Genomic DNA, 25,199 nt, shown 5'->3' on the forward strand with positions numbered 1-25,199 from the left:
GTAAGAAAGAAAGTCACATATCTGAAAATCCAAGGGGGAGAATTTGTTATAGAATTAAAGATAGTTTTATCCACAAATTCAAGGAGTTACATTACCAACTGGAAGTTAATGTCTATTGCCATTTATTTATTTGTTTATTTTTAAAGATTTTATTTATTTATTTGAGAGGGAGAGAATGAGAGAGAGCACATGAGAGGGGGGAGGGTCAGAGGGAGAAGCAGACTCCCCGCCGAGCAGGGAGCCCGATGCGGGACTCGATCCCGGGACTCCAGGATCATGACCTGAGCCGAAGGCAGTCACTTAACCGACTGAGCCACCCAGGCGCCCTAGACTGGTATTTCTATGTGTAGTATGTTTTTCTGGCTGTAAACACATGTGTCATTGTGGTATATCAGAAAGCTTTATCTCTCTATATAAATATTGGTTGATGAAGAAATAGTATTAGATTGAAGACTTCTTTTCTTCTCAGACGTGTTGAGTTACTTGGAATATGTAGTCTGAAGGTTATAAATGTGCCGTTGAGCTGGAAGAAGGAGAAACCTCTTGGCCTACTTTGTATTTGTCAAAATATTTGATATTTTTAGGCTCCTGATGACTCTGCAAGGTTCTGAGCACACAATGCATTGTACCTATTTTAAAAATAACATTCTGTGTGATAGTTTTGTGAGCGCTTCCTCCTGGTGTCATGGCACACTTCCTCTCCGTTGGACCGACCTTGGTCTCATTGAGAAGATGATGATGACTGCTAACACTTAGGTATATCAGCTAATTGAAGATCACAGAGACCCTATGAGGAAGGTATTATCTTATCCAGTCTCTGGAGGGGAAAACAGGGACAGAGCTAGGGCCGTGGTGGTGCTGGGATTCAAACTTTGGAAGTCTGGCTCCAGCTTCTGGTTACAGCCACTAATCATGTTCTGAAGTGAACAATGATGACTAGCATTTTGGGGGAACTCTTACCAGAAAGTGTTAAGTGCTTTATAGGTGTTATCTCATTTATTCTCCTAACCGTTATATGAGACAAATAATATTTTCATTTTCATTTGAGATAAGGGACTAGGTTTCAACAGTTTGCTTGTCCAAAGTCAGAGCGGTAAACAAAAGCCACTCTGATCCCCCTGTGAGCTCTCTTGGCCACCTCTCCAGTCTGCCCTTGTCAGTCTATGGCAGGAAGAAAAATTGTACTTTAGCTTTTTAATGATTATTTATGGTTTTGTTTAACTGTTGTTATTTGAAATTGTATGAAGTTATATTTAGCCACTAGCTTCATTCTCTTTATCTTCTTTTCTATGCTTTATATTTTTAGCCAGTAATGCCAGAAAAGTGTTTTCGTGGTTAAAGATATTGCTGAGAAAGCTATAGCTGGTTTTGTAGAACCTTCCAGAGAATCTTTGGTTACTTACTGTTCAGAAAAATTTTGGAGAAAAAAATGATTGTTAATTTTCTTTTGGGGCCAGCTATAGTCTGTTAAATAAATTATGTTGGATTAAGGGAGAATTCCTTTTTATTTTTATTGTCAGAGTAATACAAGTTCTGCAGTTTAAAATAAACCAATTCAGGGGTGGCTCAAGAGACTGACTCTTGATTTCAGCTTAGGTCATGATCTCAGGGTCATGGGATCAAGCCTGGAGTGGGGCTCCACTCCGCTCTTGGCAGGGAGTCTGCTTGAGATTCTCTCTTTCTGCTCCCCTCCCTCTGCTCCTCCCCCTGCTCGCACTCCCAATGCATGCACGCTCGCTCTCTCTCTCTCAAATAAATAAATCTTAAAAAAAAAACCCAAAACCTCAGAAACATCATTTTCATAGATTTTTATCCTATAATTATTAAGGGCAGAGCATAATGTTTCTTGTTTACTTTTTATCCCTGTGCCTAGCATGGTTCCTGGACTTAATAGCTGCTCAATATGTAGCTGAATTAATTAATTAATATTTACAAGAAATTCTTACCTCCGACATGGATGGGAAATTGATTTTCCAGTTCTGGAAAACAATGCATTGGAAAACTTAATGTGCATAAATTACTACTTTTTAAACACTTTGGAATACCAAAAAGAAATACACTTAATTATATTCAACATTATATTATCTGAAAATAGTATCAGAATAAAAAAATATTTTTAAACAATTTTATTTATTTATTTTTAAGATTTTATTTATTTATTTGACAGGGAGAGGGAGAAGCAGGCTTCTTGCAGAGCAGGGAGCTCAACGCCAGGCTCGATCGCAGGACCCTGAGATCATGACCTGAGCCGAAGGCAGATGCTTAACTGACTGAGCCACCCATGTGCCCCCAGAATAAAAAATTTTGAAAATACTTTAGCATATTTTATTTTAATACCATCATTAAGAAAATCAATTATAATTGTAGTAAAGAGGTACCAATTAGAAGGTGTCCAATTGTTAGACTGCTAGATAAACTAGAATTTACTTATAGCTTAGAAAGTATAACCATATCATTTCCTCTTTTAGACTTTTTGTAAGCAAAATTAGCTGCTTCATTGATCTCCTCAGTGACTTTGTAAATCTTCCACCATACCTCTACCCTGCTTTCTCTTTGCCCCCATGAAAGTATAGATTTTACTTCCTTTCTATTTTCTGACAGCCATGCTCTCAAAAACTGGGTCTAATTTGTTTTTAGGTAATACCTTCATTTATTTATTTTTTAAAGTAAGCTCTGTGCCCAACGTGGGGCTTGAACTCATGACCCCGAGACCAAGAGTTGCATGCTCTACCTACTAAGCCAGGCAGGCACCCCAAAAGCTGGATCTTAATGGTTCTTAGTTTTGTAGTAATGTGCACCAGGCAGAACTCTACCACTAAATGATGCCTTCAGTTTGATAGCCACTAAATTACTTATTCAAGTAGTCCTCTGGTGAATGGGAGATGGAGCCTTCATTTTATCTTTATTTATTTTTTTAAAGATTTTATTTATTTATTTGAAAGAGAGAGACATAGCGAGAGAGGGAACACAAGCAGGGGGAGCTGCAGGCAGAGGGAGAAGCAGGCTTCCCGCTGAGCAGGGAGCCCAACGTGGGGCTCAATCCCAGGACCCCGGGATTATGACGAGCCGAAGGCAGATGCATAACGACTGAACCACCCAGATGCCCCAGGAGCCTTCATTTTAAACATAATTTAGGTTAACCATTCTTCTTCTTTTTTTTTATTTAAAAAAAAAATTATTTTTTTAAAAAATTTTATTTTATTTATTTATTTTTTAAAAATTTTATTTATTTGATAACCTTCGGCTCAGGTCATGATCTCAGGGTCCTGGGATCGAGCCTGGCGTTGAGCTCCCTACAAGAGGGGGTAGGATCAGAGGGAGAAGCAGACTCCCCGCTGAGCACGGAGCCCAACGCGGGACTCAGTCCTGGAACTCCGGGATCATGACCTGAGCCGAAGGCAGTCGCTTAACCAACTGAGCCACCCAGGCGCCCAGGTTAACCATTCTTCTTATAGAAGGAAGTTATATAGTTACCAGTGTTGGTCTAGGAAAGAAGTGAGTTTCAGATTACATTGTGAGAAAATGTATTATCTTCACAAAAAACTTTCCCAGAAACAATATAGAAGTGGTCTTGGACCGCACAGAGCTGCACTCAACTTACAAACCCAACTTAAAGTTTCTCCAGTGTTGAGTGTGAAGGTGGTGAGCACCATTATTATACACAGTGTGGTTTTGCTGTGTGGGTTCAGGGTTGTAATGACTCCCTCAGTAGTGGGTGGAAATTCTTGGGGGTTCCGTATACTATAATTTCATATTATGGATTTTTGTTTGGAAATGACTTTTTGGGGAGATATATTTCTTTTCACCTGAAATAAGGAAAACAATAAACCCTTAGTAAAAGGAGCTTTCATTTTGATTAAGAGCCCTTGGTTTTTAAAATATTCTTTTTTGGCTGAGTCTACAGGCTTTACACGTCAGGGAGTATAATTTTAGCAAATGATTGTGTAGTACCAAAACCATATGTTTTCTTAGGATTTGATGTATGTAAGAATAATGTTAGATTTATTTCACTACAGAAATTTACCAAGGGCATAAAACGTTTTATTTTGATATTGAGGTAGAATTATTTTTCAAAAAAGTATCCTAATTATACATTTAATAAAATGGAAATAGCAAAGTAAGGAGAACTTTAAAAATGTGTACATTTTGAAGTAGTATGTGAGACCACAGCAAGATGTTTCTCAAATACTTGGAAATAGATTTCTCTGAGAGTTAAATCCTAAAATAGATCAGAGAAGGAAATGTGCAGTTCTGTTAAGATATGTTAGTGTTCTCAGGGCATCAGAATTTGCCTGAAACCTGATTGGAGGCCTAAATATGAGGAAACTTGGGTTTCAATGGAGTCGTAGTTGCTAACTTCTACAGTGCCTATACATTTTCCAGGGAAGAGGATCTGGAGTCAGGGGCATTTTGTTGTCCGGTTTGCAGGACTGTTTTATGTTTTAGCCCTTCATGGATGTGGGCACATCCAGTTCTAGTGTGAGAAGTATTTAACTATCCTCATCAGGTAACTGACTACTGGGTCTATCCATTGGCTTGGGCAAACAGGAACAGGTACTCTTGAGCTAAACCTGGTGGGGATCGTGGCAGGAGCTGTGGGGTATGTAGATTTTGCTCTTCTTTCCTAAATATCATTACAATTCAATTTAAAAATTTTTGTTTTTAATGACATCCCCAGGGCGTCTGTGACAGATGCTGACAACGTGGCTTCCTTTCAAGAGAGTTATGGCGGTGATCTTGACTGGTTGAGTTGCCCCAAGCCCAAGGCCCCTCACCAGGCAATTATCAAATAATTTTACTACCTGTGTGGTTTTCTGATGAAGCCAGAAAATATTTCCCAATCTGCTTGATAGTTGTATTTCTTGTAAATGAATGCAGTGACATTCTGGTTTTATATATGTTGGGGGAGGAGGATTTTGGTTTTATTAACATCAGATAGCACATCCAGGACGATCAGCTGAGATACTGATGACATTGCCTGAGCTAACTCCAGACCCTTGAGGTTCCCTTATCAGCTCAGGCAGGGGCAGCAGATATCTCCCAAGTACTCATGTACCCCTTCAGTCATAAATTTATTACTAGGAAACACTCTGCAGCCAGAGGTTTTATTTTCCAGGCCCTGTTGTATCACTGGGCCTTTTGAAAGAATACAGCAAGAAGCAGTCCACCTTTTACACACCAAGAATTATGGGCTTTGGGAGGCAATCAAACTCAGATATCGTTTATTTAATAATTACTCTTTTCTTTGAGGGCAAAACCCCTGACAAATACTTGGAAAGTCTCAATGGTTATATGCTTTCTTTTCCAGTGAGTGTTGAGCTTACTAATGAATGATGTGTTAAAGAGTCAGGAGCAGGGGTGGCCTGGGTGCTTGGTTGTTAAGCGTCTTAAGCGTCTGCCTTCAGCTCGGGTCATGATCCCAGGGTCCTGGGATCAAGCCCCGCATCGAGCTCCCTGCTCCATGAGAAGCCTGCTTCTCCCTCTCCCACTCCCCCTGCTTGTGTTCCCTCTCTCGCTGTGTCTCTCTCTGTCAAATGAATAAATAAAATCTTAAAAAAAAAAAAAAAAAAAGAGTCAGGAACATACTGTTTGAGTTTCAGCTGAGTTTCTAAAAAGTGGCATGACCTTGCCCAGACACTTACCATCTGTGATTTCCTTATTTTGCTTATAATATTTAGTTTTTTTCAAGAAAATATTTTATGAATAGGTTAATATAATTGTGCATGTCTGAAAAGTCTTCCCTTTTATTAAAAATATTTATAGAGCTCTTCATGTCAGGGTCTATGCTCGGTGCATCACATAATATTTAATCACCCCATGAAGTTGGGATCGTTTTATGGATGAGAGAATGGAGACTCTGAGAGCAGGAGTCGTTGGTCAAAACTAGCAGACAGCAGAGCAGGGATTTTTTTCTTCTCTCCATGCCCAGTGTTAATCATAATGCTGTGCTCCTTAGACTTGACACATGCTGTAAGAGCGTTTTTAATCCATCTTCATTTGGGACATCTTCTACTTTCTACAGGGTAATATCACTCTTCGATCCTTATACTTTCTATATTTTCTAAAGCCAGGGAAATTGAAAGAACTTTTGTGCTACCATGTGACCATTTGGAAACCTACTTCATTTCTGAAACTTGATGTTACTAGTCTAGTTTTCAGTTCTTTTCCTCCTGAGCATATTCTTTCTGTGCTTTCTTTGTATAAGGATGGTGAAAATGGGAACTTCAATGTCACTGAATATTGTTAAAAATTTGGTTAAGGAAAAGAATGTTGGCTTAGGATTTAAGAGATCGGGTTCTAGTTCTGCCTTTAAGATACTGTTAGAGTATCAGTAGACACTAACTCTTAATACTGTTTGTCACATCAAGTTATTATAAAGTAAAAGATCAAATATGTGAAAAGCATTTCACCAAAATTTCTGTGTCAGCAGTCATAATCGCTGCAGTGGATTGTTGGAACCAGGATTAAAGCAAAATAATTTTAGGCTTATTGTTGCTTTGTGAGGACCTACTTAATTAGAATTCAGGCATCTTGTTAAATGCTTTTTGTATTATTTGGCTTGGCCTAAGCATACTGTCAGATTTGGACTGCTGCCAACACAGGCTAGGCATTCAGGCAGGGGGATGATCAAATTGCTATCTCAATTATCTGGTAGTGACAGGTAATTCTTAAATGACTATATTATACTTATTGATTAGGTGAAAACTTAGGAACGTTTTGCTTTCTGGGCTGTGTAGAGTGAGACAGAAGAATGGGAAAGAAAACTAGGTAAGGAAAGTTAGTGTATTATAGTGGAAGAGAAGAGGAAAGGCTTTTAGGGGAAATGAGGCTCCATAGAGTCATTCAAAAACATCCTGAGAATTGATTTATGAGTAAACTGAAATATTCATGGCAGCTGCTGCCGGGGATTGCGCATGATGTTGCCATATTGAAAATGCCATGCTCTTGAGCTGGGCCAAGTGCAACCTAAAGATTTAAGGGAGTCGGCAGTGCTCTGCTGTGTCTGTAACACATGAACTAGGGGGAGAGTGGCTTGAGAGATCACCCACAGACATCTGAAAGTAGACTTGTTCAACATGTGTGTGTGTGTGTGTGTGTGTGTGTGTGTGTGTGTGTGTGGTGGGGCAGTGGGAGAGTTAGAGTTGGCCCTTCTCGTAAACTCAGTGGTCATTGTTTCACTTAGCATTTCAGCATCTCCCAAACTTGAGTCATTCAGCTACCACTTTCAACAGTTTTTGCCCTATCCATTTACTTTTTTTTTTTTTTTAACTTTTAAATGTAAATACGTTTTGAACAGGAACTTTATATCTCTGTTGAAATCTCCGGTTAGATGTCCCAGTGATAGTTTTCCCATTGAGATAAGTTGGCATAAAACCTGTCCATCTGTGGTCCACCTAAAATGATCATGAGAGACACTCCTTTCATGTAATTTCAGCTCTTCTCTCTACAGAGTGGTATGTAGAATGCTGAGGGTAGAAGTTTCAAGGGGAAACCCAAAGACTGGAAATGGGGGCTTTTCAAGGTAATTTTCTGGATAGATTTAAGATGGTAGATGTCTCCCTTTAGGTTATCAGCCTAAAGTAAGTTTGAGTTAGACTTTGATTAAGTTTAATTTTTTCTTTTCTTTGAAATTTGTTTTTAGGCTATAGAAGTTTCTCGGCCTTGTGAGTATTTTCCTCTATTAGTTTCCTAGCAGAAATATTTTTCTGAAAAATTCAGAACTTGCTTTGGCTTCAAATAAGAGGGAATAAAGTTTCTACTCTGCCAACACCTAAGTCCAAGGGTTAATTCAGTTTAGCCAGCATCTGTGAGCTGCCTTTTCCTTGTCGAGCACAGTGCTAAGTCCTGTTGTGAGGCACGGCATAGAAACCGTTCCATGTGATAACTGGTATGTGCCAGATACAGAACAAATGAACTCTTTGGATAGATCAACGAAGGCCTTAATCGCGGGAGAGCAGTGGAGGCTGGGTGAGTCGAGTGCGGTATAATAGGAAGGCAACACACTCTGTGACATGATGAATGCTACGGCCCTTTCTTCCCAGGCGGCCTGTGCGCGTGATTGTTCTGTAGAATTTCTGTGGGGTCCGCACTGGCCCACATGGTATCCCAATAAGAATTTATGTTTTAAATGTGTGGTAGCTCACAGCTCACAGCCTTGCTGCCCTGACACCCTCACGTGAATTTGCAGCGATAACGAGGGAACCTTCAATAACAGTTGGCATATTGAGGTGGCATGATTCCCAAAGCAACATGTTAATGAGGTTCTGTGCTTCAGGAGCAACTCTTCTTGTTTAAACATACTCAGGCATGACCTACGTAACGGGAAGCGATGTGGCAGAAGTGGCTGGGATCACAGCATGAGTCCTCTCTGCAGCAGCCCCCAGTACTTCAGTGACTCTGGACCTGGGTAGGAGGACAGGATGCATAGGGAGGAGGGAGAGAATAAAACAAATCAGCCTTTAGCTACCTTTAGGGAATGTTGGTATAGGATCTGAGATAGAGAAATTCTAGTCTCCCTGTGGGTTCTCACCCATTCCCCCAAAATCCAGCCTCCCACAAACACCTAGAACGTGAGCTACAGATTCAAAAACCAGTAGTTGAGAGAAGTTCTTCAATACTATCCATGTAGGGGTCAATTAAAGGAGAAACTTCCAATTCATCCTCACTTCAGATGCCTACAAAACCTCCACAGTGTTAATTCCATTGATAACTGCATCCAATCTTAGACTTTGGTGGATTTAATATAGGCAGGCTTTTTTTTTTTTTAAATTGTTTGCATGAATGTCCAATGAAAAGAGCAAAATAATAAACTTCGGGGTGGAGGTGGGGGTGGTGGGGACTCAGCATTACTTTAGACCCAGCCATGTCTCTGTGTTGCCAGAGACCACACCCCTCCCCAGACATAACCACAGAGGACTATTTCTTTTGGCCAGGTCTCTGACCTTGAAGGGTCTAGCCAGCCTCCTTGAAGCTTTGGGTGCTAGACATAATATGAGTAGAGTCCAAGAGTTATTTCTATTTCATATATTTTATTTAGCGTGGCTATACCAATTTTTTTATTAATCACAAGATTGACTCTTGAAATACATCTACAGTGCTTTGCAAATTTGCTACCCTTGAGTTTCATATATATATATATATATATAGTCTAAAACACGTTCAGAAATATGAAGAATACTAGAATTAATGGCAAAGTATCCATAAGTGATGCCATATTGCCTTTCTCTTGGAGATAGAGCAAGTTGAGAATATGGACTGATCTCCAGTGTATGTTAAATCTTTGGTTTTCTTTCTTATGAATGTGACGAGGCAGCTTTTCCTTAGAAAAATAGTTTGTGTTCAGCTGGGGAGGTTGATTTTTCTCCATCAGTTTCTCTCTTTAATAATTGAAAACTACTGTTCATTATTTACATAAAACTGTCTTTTTCTGGTCTGTTTTCTATAACCTTTCCCCTCTGAAGAATTTTAAGAATTCCCTGACTTTCCTCTGGGGGATTTTATGGCTGCTTCATCCCAGATGTGGGACACAGAGTAGGCTGAGGTTTTTTGTTTTTTTTCTTTTTTCTTTTTTAAAAATATTCTTGTATTTGAAAGATGTTCTTTTAACCTGTGCCACTGAAAAAAGGATTTTTAAGAAAGTTAAGCAGTCAAGAAAATATGAGTTTGGTTTCAATGCCTGACTTACTGAATGACACCAAAATCCCGTATGCAAAATGAAAAAGTAGGCAGCAGTTTCAAATAATAAGGGGAAAATGCACACATGTTATTTCAGCCTTTTGATTCTGGGATTTTATTTTCTGAATGAAGGCCTGTCCGTTTCTAGTCCCTGCAGCCCCTTGTCTGGCCTTTCAGTACACACCTGCTGATGTCAGCCCAGGGAATGCATGGGCTTGGCCGTCGGTTACCCTGCTTTTGTCTTCTCTGTCCCCACCTTCTTTTTTTTTTTTTTTTTAAAGATTTTATTTATTTGACAGAGAGAGACACAGCAAGAGAGGGAACACAAGCAGGGGGAGTGGGAGAGAGAGAAGCAGGCTCCTCGCTGAGCAGGGAGCCTGATACGGGGCTTGATCCCAGGACCCTGGGATCATGACCTGAGCCGAAGGCAGACGCTTAACCATCTGAGCCACCCAGACGCCCCTCTGTCCCCACCTTCTGCTGACACAAAGAGGATATAGCTTTACTCATAATATTTTGTCTGCTTACACTCTTACAGATGTATTGATCCTAATCCCTGCTTCAGAATGTAGAATGTTAGGAAGCCGGGAGAAGCCAGAATAATGGAAGCCTATAATTAAGAAAGACAGGATTTTCTCTTTTTTCCTAATGTCCATTCAGATTCCCAGACAAATTTCACCACCAGCTTTTGGTTATTGTGGTTTTCGTGTTAATGTCTAAAAAAATACCGTAAGATTTAAACTTTTTTGAGTTCTAAAATATGAGAAAAATGCCAAGGAGGGTTTGTCTTCCCTACTTGAGCAAATATTATATGGTTTCCCTAAGTCCAAAGTTCTGTTTTCCTCAATGAGTACATGTCTGAAGTATCATGTTTACTTGATTAAGTAATCAATAAAATTATTAGATTTTTTGAGTATAGTTTTTTTTTTTAAGATTTTATTTATTAGAGAGAGAACATGAGCGAGGGTGGGGGGAGAGGCAAAGGGAGAGGGAGAAGCAGGCTCCTCACTGAGCGGGGAGCCCCATGCGGGACTCGATCCCAGGACCCTGAGATCGTGACCTGAGCCGAAGGCAGACACTTAACCAACTGAGCCACCCAGGCGCCCCTATTTGAGTATAGTTGACATATGATGTTATATTAGTTTCAGGTGTACAACTTAGTGATGTGGCAAGTTTGTACATTATGCTCTATTCACCTTAAGTACAGCTACCGTCACTGTACAATGCTATTATAATAATATCATTGACCGTATTCCTTATGTTGTGCCTTTTATTCCTGTGACTAAATTATTAGGTTTTAGTAAGTCTCTTCCTAGCTCAATTTTTTTTTTTTTTTTTTTTTTAATGAGAGAGAGAGAGCACATGAGAGGGGGGAGGGTCAGAGGGAGAAGCAGACTCCCTGCCGAGCAGGGAGCCCGATGCGCGAATCGATCCAGGGACTCCAGGATCATGACCTGAGCGGAAGGCAGTCACTTAACCAACTGAGCCACCCAGGTGCCCTAGCTCAAATTTTTATTGTATTTTTTTTTTAAATCTAAATTCCTAAGCTTTAGTTTTTAATATTTAGACCCTCTCCCAGTAAGCAAGATTGTCTTCCCTACTTTGTTATGTCCCCCTGGTTGACATCCCCTTTTCTTTTTCCTCCTATAGGATCTTTCGAAGATGGTTTGGCTGCCTTGGAGACTTGGAGATCTGATGCCACGATGAGGACTCACACACGGGGGGCTCCCAGTGTGTTTTTCATATGTTTGTTTTGCTTGGTGTCAGCTTCCATCACCGACGAGAACCCAGAAGTCATGATTCCCTTCACCAATGCCGACTACGACAGCCACCCGATGCTGTACTTCTCCAGGGCAGAGGTGGCGGAGCTCCGGCTGCAGGCGGCCAGCTCCCACGAGCACATCGCCGCCCGGCTCACCGAGGCCGTGCACGCCATGCTGTCCAGCCCCTTGGAATACCTCCCTCCCTGGGACCCCAAGGACTACAGCGCCCGCTGGAATGAAATTTATGGCAACAACTTGGGCGCCTTGGCCATATTTTGTGTGCTGTACCCTGAGAACATGGAAGCCCGAGACATGGCCAAAGACTACATGGAGCGGATGGCTGCTCAGCCTAGTTGGTAGATTTTTGTCTTTTTCTTCTTACTGTATCAACTCTGCAATTTATTTATTTATTTATTTATTTATTTTTTATTTTATTTATCTATCTGACAGAGAGAGACACAGCGAGAGAGAGAACACAAGCAGGGGGAATGGGAGAGGGAGAAGCAGGCTTCCCACTGAGCAGGGAGCCCGATGCAGGGCTCGATCCCAGGACCCTGGGATCACGACCTGAGCCGAAGGCAGACGCTTAATAACTGAGCCACCCAGGCGCCCGACTCTGCAATTTAAAGAAACTGAATTTATACACACTGAAATCTTAGAGGCCAGATTCTCACATACGTGTATGAGTGAAGGGGTGGGGTTCCTTGTTATCTGCGGGGTTAGCGGCTTATGAATGGCTCATAGTTTCAAAAGACTCAGTAATGTCCGTGTTTAAAGTTAGCAGGAGAATATTTAGATATAACCTAGCCAAAGAAAACAATTTGCTGCATTGAGTAAATACTATTATCTCGATTGTTGAGAATTCTTTCCTCCATGGTCAACAAGCATGTATTACGGTCATCTGGCTTTAGGTTCTTATTGACCCCCAAGTGGTTAAAACCTTCTGCCAGCAAGAGATTTTAGCTAATTAAGATTTATTTAAATTTTATGACAATTAGGAGCTAAAAAGGATTGGGATAGGATTAACTGCCAATTTATAAACAAGAGCTTATCCAATAACTACTGAACTGCCCAAACCTGTAGGAAAATGTGAGGGATTCTAACTATATAATAATTTATCTTCAGATGTTCCAAGGTTTGGAAACAAACTTGCTGTCCCTTTTTGATTAGCTTAAATTTCTTTTGTTTATAATGAATATGTCTACCTAATTCCAAAAAGATATGGGGTAGGTTGATTAGGGATTCTGTAGGTATTCTTACCCAAATTGTGTTTTAATATATATTCATGGTACAGTTGCACCAAAAAAATTACAAACTATATGAAATATCCTTTTAAAATTAGAGAAGCTTCTTTTTTATAGGGCTATAGAGAGCTCATTTTTAAATGCTTAGAAAATCAGTGAATGCGTTTAATGCTGTGATGAGTTACATATCACATGTCATAGGAGTGAAGAATGGTAATTTGCAACCTTCCTGAATTCTGTCAATATGGTAATGAAATTTAATTTTTCCTAAATTTCTGCCAAACTGATAATGCTATTTGCTTATAGAGTTTGAAGGATTTTCTGGAATTTCTTAGTGAAGAAAATTATGGAAGAATTGGCATTAAATCCATATCAGAGCTGAATTTTTAGGACTTATTGTGGGGTGCCTGGGTGACTCAGATGGTTAAGCATCTGCCTTTGGCTCAGGTCATGATCTCCAGGTTCTGGGATCGAGCACCGCATTGGGCTCCCAGCTCAGCGGGGAGTCTGCTTCTCCCTCTCCCTCTGCCTCTCCCCCTGCTTGTGCTCTCTCTCTCTCTTTCTCAAATAAATGAATAAAATCTTAAAAAAAAAAAGACTTGCTGTTAGATATGTATAATAATTTGAAGTTTATAATATTTTAGGTTGAAAAGAACCTTTTTATTTGGTTTGTATGTAGTACTTTCTGAGCCATGTATGCAGTACTTTCTGATTTTGATTCTAATTAACTGATTTTACTCTATTCCTGACACCAAGAAAGATAATAAAAGATGTGTGAGAATTTATTTGATATTTGAACTACAAGATTATATTATCAAATGTTATAATTACTTGACATTGTGTAATTGGTTAAAAATGGCAACCATTACATATTTGAGGAAAAAAACCTCCGTTGCCTCTAAAGCTACTTTTTCTTTTAAAATCCTTTTTTAGATAGAGAAGTTAAATTTGTCAGATTAAGATACTGATGAAAATGTTCCAGAGAATAGTTACTGTATAAAGCCATCTGTTTCACTTCATAGCTAACTGTGAAGTACCATTGTTTCATGGAGATTTTTTTTAACACAAATACAATAACATTAAGAGAATTACGCAAAACCCATGCAAACGTTATAAAGCATTCAAGAGTATAAATACCAACTTGAATGAATGCTGTTATTAGAGAGGATTAGACTCCTAGGATAAAAGAAGGGAAAATTAAACAACTTCAAACAAAAATGGTGGTTTCCATATTGTTTCTACAAGTTGAGGTTTACTGGTTATTGAGGTTTGTATAAATTTGTCAGAAGACTAGTACTTTATTCATGGCAGTATTGATAAAAATAGGTATAACTCTATGCTATTATCTGGTCACCAAAAAGTCAGTCTGTGATTTAATAGAACTGAACAGTTGACTTCTTTCTCTTGACCTCCTTGAAGCTGGAGGTCAGAAATGGAAAATTTACCCTTACATCTGGTTTCTAGTGCCAGAAGTGATCTTAGCAGAAAAAAGTGGAGCTACTGGAACATTTTGTCTCGGCAAGTACTGTTACTAGGTTCTACTTTTAAATAATTTTATGGAAATTTTAACTTTTTTTTTTTTTTTAAGATTTTATTTATTTGAGAGAGAGAGCACGAGTGGTGGGGAGGGGCAGAGGAAGAGGGAGAAGCAGACTCCCTGCTGAGCAGGGAGCCTGACGCGGGACTTGATTCCAGGTCCCTGGGATTGTGACCTGAGCCAGAGGCAGACGCTTAACTGAGCCACCCAGGTGCCCTGGAAATTTTAACTTGTTAAAAGCTACCACACCCAACCCCTAGACTCTTGTATTTTCATTTAGATTCGTAGTTGAATGTAATCACATTTTGACAACTTAAATGTTTTTATTCAGCTATCCCTGCTTAAATCGACTAAATCATATGTTCCCAAAATGCACAGAGAGGTATATTGTGGATGTTGTCACTGTCTTAGGACATAGTTCACCTCTATTGGTTTCAGAGAAAAAACAGAACTAGCTCTTATTTACCAAAGAGATCAATAATTAATATCATAGATTTGTTTTTTAGAAAGCTTCCTACAGTGGCTTTATCAGACTGAACACGGTTGGTATTGTCCTTGAAGGGCATTTCTGCTCCTTTTAAAACCAATGACTAAATTGTGTTCACTCACTTATTCAATCAAGTAACTTTTACTGAGTATCTATTGTGTGTCATGAACTAGGCTGGGTACCGGGGATTCAAAGATGCAGTGATAGTCCAGAAATTGTACAAGTCGCCCCTAGAGTGAGGAGTACTGCAAACCTCGGGGATTTGAAACCTAAACTAGGGCTGTGCCCTCTTCTCAGAAATGAGTGTAAGGATCACTGAATGAGAGGTTTCCTCAGTTTCATTCATGACTTAAAGGTTTGTATTGTGCTGCACTCTGATGCGGTAGAAAAGTACTAACTCCAGAGTCTCACTGCCTGGATTTGAATCTCAGCTTTCCATTCTTCAGCTGTGTTACAGCAGACAGACGTTCCTAATTTGTCTGTGCCTTAGCGTCCTGATACGTAAAGTGGCAATAGCAATATCTCCCTCACAGCCTCGTTAGGATTAAACAAGGTGATGGGAAGTACTCCGCGCAGTTCCTGTCACCTAGTAAGCCTTCGGTACATAAGAATAATGACATTAATGATAAGTATTGTTACTATTATTTACTCAGTACTTAGACCCTGTTTGGCTTATAATTTAATATATGTAGGCTCTGAGGAAATAGTATTTGGGATTTATTTGGAGATTTTACTCATCTTTGTTCAAATGCCTCTCTGAACTAGAACATCTGTTTAACTCACAGAATTTCCCTTTTGGCTTTGTTCCATTAAAATGCTCAGTGATGCTCCCAAGGGCCCTTTTTTAATGCATACAAGAATCTGATGGTAACGCCAATGAAGAAGGCTTAGTGGAATGTAACAGTGATGTGTCTTGTCTGGTATTAAAAAGAAGTCCATCTGGGATTATACGTGCATACAAATGTATTAATATGGTTCATTTTTCATTTGAGTATTTTGTAAGTGAAGAGCTAAAAGGTAACATCTATATATTCACTTATTTAAGGCTCTTGGGCCATTGTAAAAGAAAAGTAAAGGAAAATGTTGTCTAATATACTGTTCCTGTTATATGTCCATTTTATGTGACACGTACTGCAAAGTAGAAAGGGAATCTGGAAGATTGATCACGAGGATGGTAGTGATTGAAAAACAATAGCATGCAAAACTTCTTTCTTCTTTTAGCATTATACTTGCGTGTATCTCCCAGCACCCCGATGATCGGGCACCACAGAAAGTTGGGTCCTGTCTGTGTGCTGTGTCTGCCTTTGCAGGATGCCACATCCTCGCTCACACACTCCTTTGTTCTTCTGACTTCTGCTAAGGCTCATATGTTCATAAAGTAAAATTAACAGTAATTTAAGTTTGTTCTTAACTTAGTTCTAAAAATCAAATTTAAAAAGATAATCATTTTAACTTATATATACTGGCAAATCATTTTCAGCATCACCAAAAATGTCTTTAACCTCTGAATGAATAGCCTTTTTTTGGTCCCCTATAGATCTCATCTTCCAAATGAGAACTAGGATTTGGGCTGCAGTGGGCTCTCTATTTTATATAAAGACTTGATTAGAACTTAATATGCAGCCACTTGAAGAAAGCTTAATGAGCTGAGACCATAAGTCTAGAGCTGGTAAAAATAGAAGATGCATTTTAATTCACTTAAAGTGAATTCACTTTTTATATAATGTCACCTAGTCACTAGAGCAGGTCTGCATGTCAGTTGGCATATGGGGATATTCTCATGTGTAAATGGTTGATTTCTGCCTTCAAACCTTACACAGTTAAAAAAGAACACAGCTAGATTCCAAATAAATGTTCTCCATTAGCCCTCCCCCCCCCCCCAAAGCTTAAACTTTAAGGTAGGAAAATAATAAAAGCAGTTCTTAGTAGAGATTTAAAAGATATCTAGAAAGTCAATTTTTGGAGTTTTGGGACTCAGCACATATTACTCTACTTTCCTAAAAATTTCATATGTATATTTTTATTTACTTATTTCTACTATACTTTCCCCCAGAAGATTAAGGAAACAAAATACAAGATTCAAATTAAAAGTAGCTGAAAAAGAAAAGGGAAGGAAAAGGTTGGGGATGTCAGCTGAATTAGGAATGAGACAGTTGCTAAAATGTTGCATCTCACAGACCATGAGTGGGCCAAAGGGGGCCCCCCATTGTTTAGCTCTAAAGAGAGTAGGCTTGGGGTGCCTGGGTGGCTCAGTCGTTAAGCATCTGCCTTTGGCTCAGGTCATGATCCCAGAGTCCTGGGATCAAGTTCCGCATCGGGCTCCCTGCTCAGCAGGAAGCCTGCCTGCTTCTCCCTCTCCCACTCCCCCTGTTTGTGTTCCCTCTCTCCCTGTGCTCTGTCAAATAAATAAATAAAATCTTTAAAAAAAGAGAGAGAGAGTAGGCTCAGTAAGTTTTAAAGTGTAGAGTGTCCATGGGATCAAAAACAGATCAGTTATTCTATAGAACTACTACTCTTGACCCACGTAACAGAAATATCTCCTGGGTTTTTTTGTGAAGAACCTTCACAACAGTCTCATGAACATCCCTATAGCACATATGTGATGGGTTGCACGAGGCTGTTTTTTTTCCTTTTAAGATTTTATTTATTTATTAGAGAGAGTACACATGCACAAGCGGCGGGGAGGGGCAGAGGCAGAGGGAGGAGCAGACTCCCCGCTGAGCAGGGAACCTGATGCAGGACTCGATCCCAGGACCCTGGAATCATTACCTAAAAACAGAAGGCAGATACTTAACCGACTGAGCCACCCAGGCGCCCAATGAGTCTGTTTTTTGTGCCAGACCAGACTAAAGGCAAGGTTGTGGCTTTAGGTCACGCATGTGTCCTCCACCTCTTAGCATGGCATTAAGTAGACTTCTGTCCAGTGAATGAATGAATGAACACTATAGCATCCCTGGGTAAAGCATCTCCAAAGTGAAGTTCATTGAAATACAGGTGGAGGTGGAAGGGATGGATCTATGGTTTAGCCTCAGGCCACTTTTCCCCCCTAGTCTAGCTTAATCTTTCAGTAGAATCTTGCATACGTATCAGGAAGCCTCCCTGTACATTGTTATTTCACTCAAGCTCGTGATGGATGCCATTATACTCCTCAGGAAGTTCTTGCTGTGATCTAGAACTAAAAACAAGCAAAAGAAACAGAAAACTCAAATGATTATTGGAAAACACTACGGATCCTGAATCACTTAAGAAAGGCTCAGTTGAGTCTATTTTACTTAATAATATGAAGAGATGAATGCACTTACAAGAGACTGAAGATAGGATTGTAACAAAAAGGATATATTCAGCTCTAGTTGATAGCGTCTAGTTATCTTGTGTGCATTTCCAGGCAACAGGCTTTTGTCCAAGCATTGTAAACCCTGGGGAATGGTCCTCGAATAATGGTCTTTGGAGGCTGAGCAGCGCTTGAGCCTTGACTCTGCCATTTTATTAGCCATGCATCCTTTGGCAAGTTTTTTAACCTCTGTAAACGTCAGTGTCTTCAACTATAAAATGTGGATGATCCTTCCCGTGTAGTGAGATAATGCATGTGAAGCTCTTAGCATTATGTACCTGGCATGACACAGAAATAGGTATGAACGTGGAGCTTGATTCTCAAGTTTCTTGATACACAGTACTCTGTTTTACCTGCTCTGTCACTCTGGAGTTGTGTTTTTGAGAAGGATTCATTGTGAATCATGCTTTCCTCCTTTCTTTATAGTAGTTTTCCTTACTGATTGTCAGAAAATAAATCACAGAGGAAAGAAATTACTTCACTCTCGCATTGGAGCCAGTCAGCTACAGGAAATCAGCACTGGTGGGGGAAACAAAGAAAGCTGAACTTTCGGACAGAGAAGTAATTGTACTTTCATTTGCAGCTGACTGAGTACTAAATCCTTGCCTGTGGATTGCAGACTTCTGGAGAGTGACATCTGAGAGTGTATTTGGAAAATAAAATAAAATAAAGTAATAAGGTAAAACGAAGGAGAGAGAAAAAGAAAAAAAAAAAGGAAAAGCCTCTGGCATATGGAAATGAACCAATCCGTTTCATTCCTGTACATTCCAAATTGAAGTGTGTGCCTGTCTTTCTCTCAGCATGCCCTCACTGGTCTCCAAGAACAGTTCCCTACAGCTGTTTCGCAGACTTTTTACTTTTCTGAATTGTTCGTTAAGGCTGGGAATCAAAGGAAGGGGGAGGTGTAGCTGGGTCCCAACATGTGGAGCCCCAGCACCGTGAGTGAAAAGACCAGGTTTTCCTCTCATGACCTTACAGTGGTGAAGACGGGGAGGCTTAGCCCAGAATGCACCTGGAAACCATTGGATTCCAGGAAACACATCCAGTGAACCTGGGGAGACAAATGCTGGGCTCTCAGAAAACCCAGCCCCCAATTCCCCTAACTTTTTCTCATTCCTGTTTCTCCTTCCTTTTACCCTTCCCCTGCCTCTCTTTTTTGCCTTTTTCTCCTCTTTTCATTCTGTAATCTAAAAGAAGTGACCCCCTTTTACCCTATTTCAGATCCTTGGAAATAGAAGACTGAAACTGATGACTACAAAGCTTTTAGGATGGTCAGATTTTTTTTTTAAAAAAGAGATCCTACATTTATTTTATTTATTTTTTTTAGTAACCTCTACCCCCAATGTGGGGCTCAAACTCACAACCCCAAGACTGAGAGTCTCATGCTCTATTGAGCTAGCCAGGCTGATGATCATTATGGAAACACATATTAGGAACCTAGCCACTGGGAATTCTCTTCTTGAAGGCTATTTAATAGGCAGATTGTTGCCGTATAATAATAAATGGAGCCATTGGGTGAAAATTGAGGTCAGGTGACCCATAGCCGGCGGAAGCTTGTGAAAAGTTGCTAATTGAGAGACAACATCAGGTGTGCAGGTTAGCTGAGCATCTCTTTTAGAGTATGATTGTTCAATACATGACAAGCAAAGTGTTCTCCATCTATTTCAAATGCAAGTGAAGATAAAGTAGTTTTAACAATGCTTCTTTCTAACAAATTTAAGATATTTTACAGCAGCTATGGTTTAGTGAGCAGAAATCCAAAGTTAATTTTCTTTGTGGGATCTGTTTTTTGTTTGATTCTGAGAGTCAATATTGGTGATGAGTGACCCTCTCTCTCCTACCTCCTGCCCTTTTAGTGTCATTTTGCCTTTTTAAGTATAACATGGGCTTTCAGAGTGGCCAAAGAGAGCTGTGCTTAAGGCCAGGGGAATCTTTGTCCCTCTTTTGATAGGGTTCTAAGTCAGAGTCCCTCACCCCATATATACAAACAAGGGTAACACAAATGTTCCACATAGTCTTAACAATCTGGCTCTTAAATGTTTCTCATATGAAAAACTTACCAAGCATGAGGTTTGAATTTTGTTCATTTCTTGCCCCTTATCTTGAGGGAAGATATTAATTGGCAAGTGCTGCGTGTGTATCTGTATTCTATTCCAATGACGCTTCATAGTCATTTTTTTTTAAAGTTGGCTTTATCTATTAGGTAAAATAACTATTCAGTTTTTTGGGGTTTTTTTTAAGATTTTATTCATTTGAGAGAAGAGAGAGAGAGAGCACAAGCTGGGGGAAAGGGGTGGAGGGAGACTCCCCACCGAGCAGGGAGCCCAACATGACACGGGGCTCGACCCCAGGACCCTGAGATCATGACCTGAGCCGAAGGCAAATGCTTAACTGACTGAGCCACCCAGGTGCCCAATAACTGTTGAGTTCTAATATACTTAAGATGTAGGGTCTTGCTGACATTAGGTTCTTCCTAAGAAGATATATGCTATGCAAATATATGCTATGCAAATATTTATAACTCCTAGAGAGTGATAATGACATGAGTATGCCCATGGGGTCTCTTATAAGCCTGGTAGTTCATTTTACCTTAGTTATCTTCAGAATGGCTTTTTATTTCTTCATCTCCTTTTTTTTTTTTTTAAGATTTTATTTATTTATTTGACAGAGAGAGAGACAGCGAGAGAGGGAACACAAGCAGGCGGAGCGGAGGAGGGAGAAGCAGGCTTCCCGCCAAACAGGGAGCCCGACGTGGGGCTCGATCCCAGGACCCCGGGATCATGACCTGAGCCGAAGGCAGACGCTTAACGACTGAGCCACCCAGGCGCCCCTATTTCTTCATCTCCTTCTGCCATATCCATTAAGGGAGCTCGTTTTAGCCATGCTTACCACAGATTTTCTCATCTGTTTTGCCTTTTCCTTTCCAGTGTCAATACTCTGCATTAGGATAGCAGGAGGAGACACTGTCAGGGGCCGCCAGATCATCGCTTATCCCACGTTAGCCGGTGGTTTAGAAGCTTTGTGTGTGGGACGGCTTGGAAGGAGAGGAATCAGGAGGAGGGGGACTAGGGAGAAGCTTAGAATATTAGTCCAGGAAGGAAGTGAAGACCACAGTTAAGACCGTGAGGGTGGAGAGAAAAAGGAATGACTTAGGACAGAGAATCTGCACGGAGATTGATTGGATTTGAGACACTTTGTCTCACAGTGTGATTCTTTCATCAGAATTCTTTAGGTATCCTTTTTTGGGCAGGGGAAGTTAAAAATTTTCTTTTTTCCTCTTAATCGCGAGTTTGGGCACCACATTGGGCATGGAGCCTACTAAAATAAATAATAAAAATTTTAAAAATTGTCTTTATTTCATATCTGCAAAAATCATACTACAAGTCCAATTCATTTATAACAAGTATGGTTACCAATAGGTTAGGAGTTTTTTTTAATTGAAGTATAGTTGACATACAATAATAGTTTCAGGTGTACAACATAATGATTCAATAATTATATCAATTATAAAATGCTCACCATGATGAGTGTAGTTATCACCTGTTACTATACAAAGTTATTCCAATATTATTGACTATATTCCCTATGCTGTACTTTTCATCTCTGTGACTTACTTTTTCTTACTTCTAGAAGTTTATACCTCTTAATCCCCTTCACCTATTTTGCCATTCCCCCACACCCCCACCTCTGGCACTTAGCAGTTCTCTGTATTTATGAATCTGTTTCTGTTTTTTTGTGGATATGCTTATTCATTTGTGGTGGTGGTGTTTTTTAGATTACCCATATAACTGAAATCATATGGTATTTGTCTTTTTCTTTCTGACTTATTTCACCTAGCATAATGCCCTCTAGGTCCATCCATGTTGTCAAGAATGGCAACATTTATTCTATTTGATGGTTGAGGAATATTCCATGTAAATATATATATATATATATACCACATCTTCTTTATTCATTCATCTATCAGTGGATACTTGCTTGCTTCCAGATCTTGGCTGTTGTAAATAATTCTGGAATAAACATGGGGTACATATATCTTTTTGAATAAATGTTTTTGGGTTTTTTTGGGTAAATACCCAAAAGTAGAATTACTGGGCCCTGTGGTATTTCTATTTTTAATTTTTTTGAGGAGCCTCTATACTGTTTTCCATAGTGGCTACACCAAATTACATTCCCACCAGAAGTGCATGAGGATTGTCTTTTCTCCATATCCTCATCAACATTTATTATGTCTTGTCTCTTTGTTATTGGCCATTCTGACTGATGTGAGGTAACATTCCTAAAAAGACGGATTCCTGGGCCCTCCACAGACTCAGTGAATCACCATCGTTTGGAGTAAGCCAAGGAACCTGTCCTTTTAACAAGTCCCCCATATGATTCTGAGACACACTAAAATTTAAAAAGGAAAGGAGAGGGAGGTTTTAAAATATGGTACTTGGTTTTGTTCTTGTGTGAACTGGTTGCACAGTGATGCCCAGATGTGGGAGGGAATATAGGAGAGAGAAGATAGTTCACTTTTTACATGTCTTTTGGTGTCATTATTTCTTCTGTCCACTTTATCTGTCTCATTTTGTTGATATCAACCAACCGTTTGGACAGATGAATTTCAAAGCCCTCCACCCCTGTTGTCATCACAGAGGCTCAGAGATACCCGCGGTAGGTATCTTGGTGGGTATTTACTACTGTACTTACTTGGGCCTCCTGGCCGTATCTGTTACTCTTATAAGTTCACCGTCTTCCACTTTCACCTGTTCCATGGCTTCTGCGCTATTGATGCTACATGTTAACCTCCAGCTATTTTTCTCCTTCCTCCCCTTTATTCTGTTCTTCACTCTTGCTGTTCTGTGAATGCATCTTGCTCTTATCGTTTGTGTCATTGTTGAATGTGGGTGAGCGCTTCAGGAAAAAGTATTTTTAGGAGTCAAAAAAAAGATCAGCCTGTTGCCATCATCATCATAAAACATGCCCCTATCCAGATCTTACAGATTTTATTAAAGTCTTAATTTTTCCTAGAATTTTGTGTTTTCAGGGTTTTAAGCTTTTCACTGATAGGCATTGATATGCATGTCCCCCGTGGTCCACTTGGACCACGCGTACTGGCATTTTCAACTCTGCCCTGAATCTTGGCGGCAGTAAGTTTACAGAGCAGCGCTGAGTTGGCCTTTCTGCTTGCAGGAATCCCAGATGTATCTGTCCCTTTCTTTCCTCCTTTCCCTCCAATCCTACCCAGACTTCAGGATCCAGTTTGACTTCTCCTTCCTCTATAAGATTTTCTCTAGCCTGTTACCCTTCTCAATTTCCACAGTTATTTTTCATGTGATTTGTCAGTTTGCAGTAGAAACTGGGTTATTTACTACTTGGTTCTCTAATCAGGAGTACATATCTTCAAGATGGAGCCCCCCCAAAAATGTTTTTCTAGAAACATCGTGGACTCTAGCTTCTACCCATACCTTGTCCAGTGTGATTCAGATATGCCAAGGGAACCATGCAGACTTCTTATAGGATGTCTTGTCTGTACTAGACTTCTCGGTCTGTTTGTTTGCCTACCCCACATAAGCTTATTGAGGGTAGCACCATCATGTTTTACTTTTGAGTCCTGAGAGCCATATATGGTTACAAAGATGCTAATAAATTATATTGAATGAATGCATGTATTTATTTTGATTGAAAGAGCTGAAGTCCTGGATCTGTTCATAACTTTGCATCAGATTTGGTACCTTGTGCACCGTGGACACTCATATTTGTCTGCCTCACTGTTGCTCCTAAGGCCTGCGTGTCGTCAGCCTGTAATCATAGAGGTATTGTTCCTTTGCCCCGTTGGAGGCCAGTAAAAGGTATGTCAGGATTTGACATCTCAGTGCAGAGTTTCCTGGGAGAGTCAGATTACCTGCTCTTTGAAGTGCCCTTGCACCTGGTATTCTCTCCATCCCAGGTCCTCAAATTTGGGCATTGAGCATCTTAATATGTGTATCATATTCGTGGGTATTCCCTATCAATCAGGTAACCTCAATAGAATTTTGTTCTGTTTTGTTTTATTTTTTCCCATTAAAGCCACTTGTTTCAATCTTTGAAATGTATGGTAGTGATGTTAGTTGGGCAGTGGAGGTGATGGTTTATTGGAACTAGAGCAAGGTCGGTGGAGGCAGACTGCCTGCGTTCTAATCCCATTTATGGGTTCTGTGACCTGGAGCGTGTTAGTTGGCTTCTTCATGGCTCAGTTTCCTCACGTATGAATTGGTGATAAATATAATACTGATGTTGTAGTGTTGTTAGAGCATTAAATGAGTTAATGAAAGAGTATATAGCATAATGTTACTGTTATCTTTATTAGTTTGCTTATATTGTGTTATAAATCGATGCCAACAAAGGTAATTTTCATTTATAATAAATGGATGTACATATTCATTTTATTTATGTTTATTGTGTACTTACTCTGTTCTAGGCATTTTGCTAGGAACTGGGGATATGAAAATTTGAGGGCAAGTTATACATCTTGCCTTGTTGTTGACCTATGGAAGATATCCACTAATAAATAGGAATGCAGATGATAAATGCTGTGATTTGCAAAGTACAGTGTGTAATGGGTAGGTGGAAGGGTACTTGACCCAACATTAAAGCATCGGGGAAGACTTTCCCACTGCGGACTGAAGGGCAAATGGGAATCAGCCATCTGAAGGGCAAAGAGAGTGCATTTGATTGTTCTAAGCAGAAGTAACTTATGTTCAAAGGCCATGACATAAGAAAGCACAGTATTTTTGAGGAACTGAAAATGTAATGTAGGGAGGACACTAGCAATCGTTGGCTTTGAGTAGAGAGCCAGGTGCCTCAAGGCCTTATCTAACCATGTGAAGGAAAGAGCTTGTACTTTTCCTTACAAGCACTGTGAGACCACTGAAGGGTTTTAACAGGGCAGTGACATGATCCAATTTGTGTGTGTGTGTGTGTGCACTAACCTTTTCAGTGCAAAATGAAACAATACCATATGAACAAGCATGTAGCTTAATAAAGCAACTAAAGGAAACTCCCTGGTAACTACAGCACAGACCAAGAAATAGCACTTTGCCTGCCATTCTGAGAAGCCCCTCCATGGGCCCCCATTGCAATCCTAGCTCCATCTGTCCTCACGGAGCCTACCCTGGCTTCAGTCATTCTGCCCTTGTGT

At 39.9% G+C, this 25,199-nt stretch overlaps 1 protein-coding gene across 4 annotated transcripts in view; it reads left to right on the forward strand.

The window, feature by feature from the left end:
* DSE (dermatan sulfate epimerase) overlaps positions 1–25,199 on the forward strand; it is a 77,415-nt gene that overhangs the window by 16,276 nt on the left and 35,940 nt on the right. For 2 of the 4 annotated variants that reach the window (XM_034990349.1, XM_034990350.1), the window contains exon 2: positions 11,326–11,794. In XM_034990349.1, the coding sequence (XP_034846240.1) occupies positions 11,379–11,794 (416 nt within the window). In that variant the 5' untranslated portion in view covers positions 11,326–11,378. Of the gene's footprint in view, positions 1–11,325; positions 11,795–25,199 lie in introns of those variants that run through there. The other 2 variants (XM_034990352.1, XM_034990353.1) reach the window with 2 other exon arrangements.

Source organism: Mirounga leonina, unplaced genomic scaffold (genome assembly GCF_011800145.1).
Source record: "Mirounga leonina isolate KUSES-001 unplaced genomic scaffold, KU_Mleo_1.0 Mir_53, whole genome shotgun sequence".
NCBI classification, from domain to species: Eukaryota; Metazoa; Chordata; class Mammalia; order Carnivora; family Phocidae; genus Mirounga; species Mirounga leonina.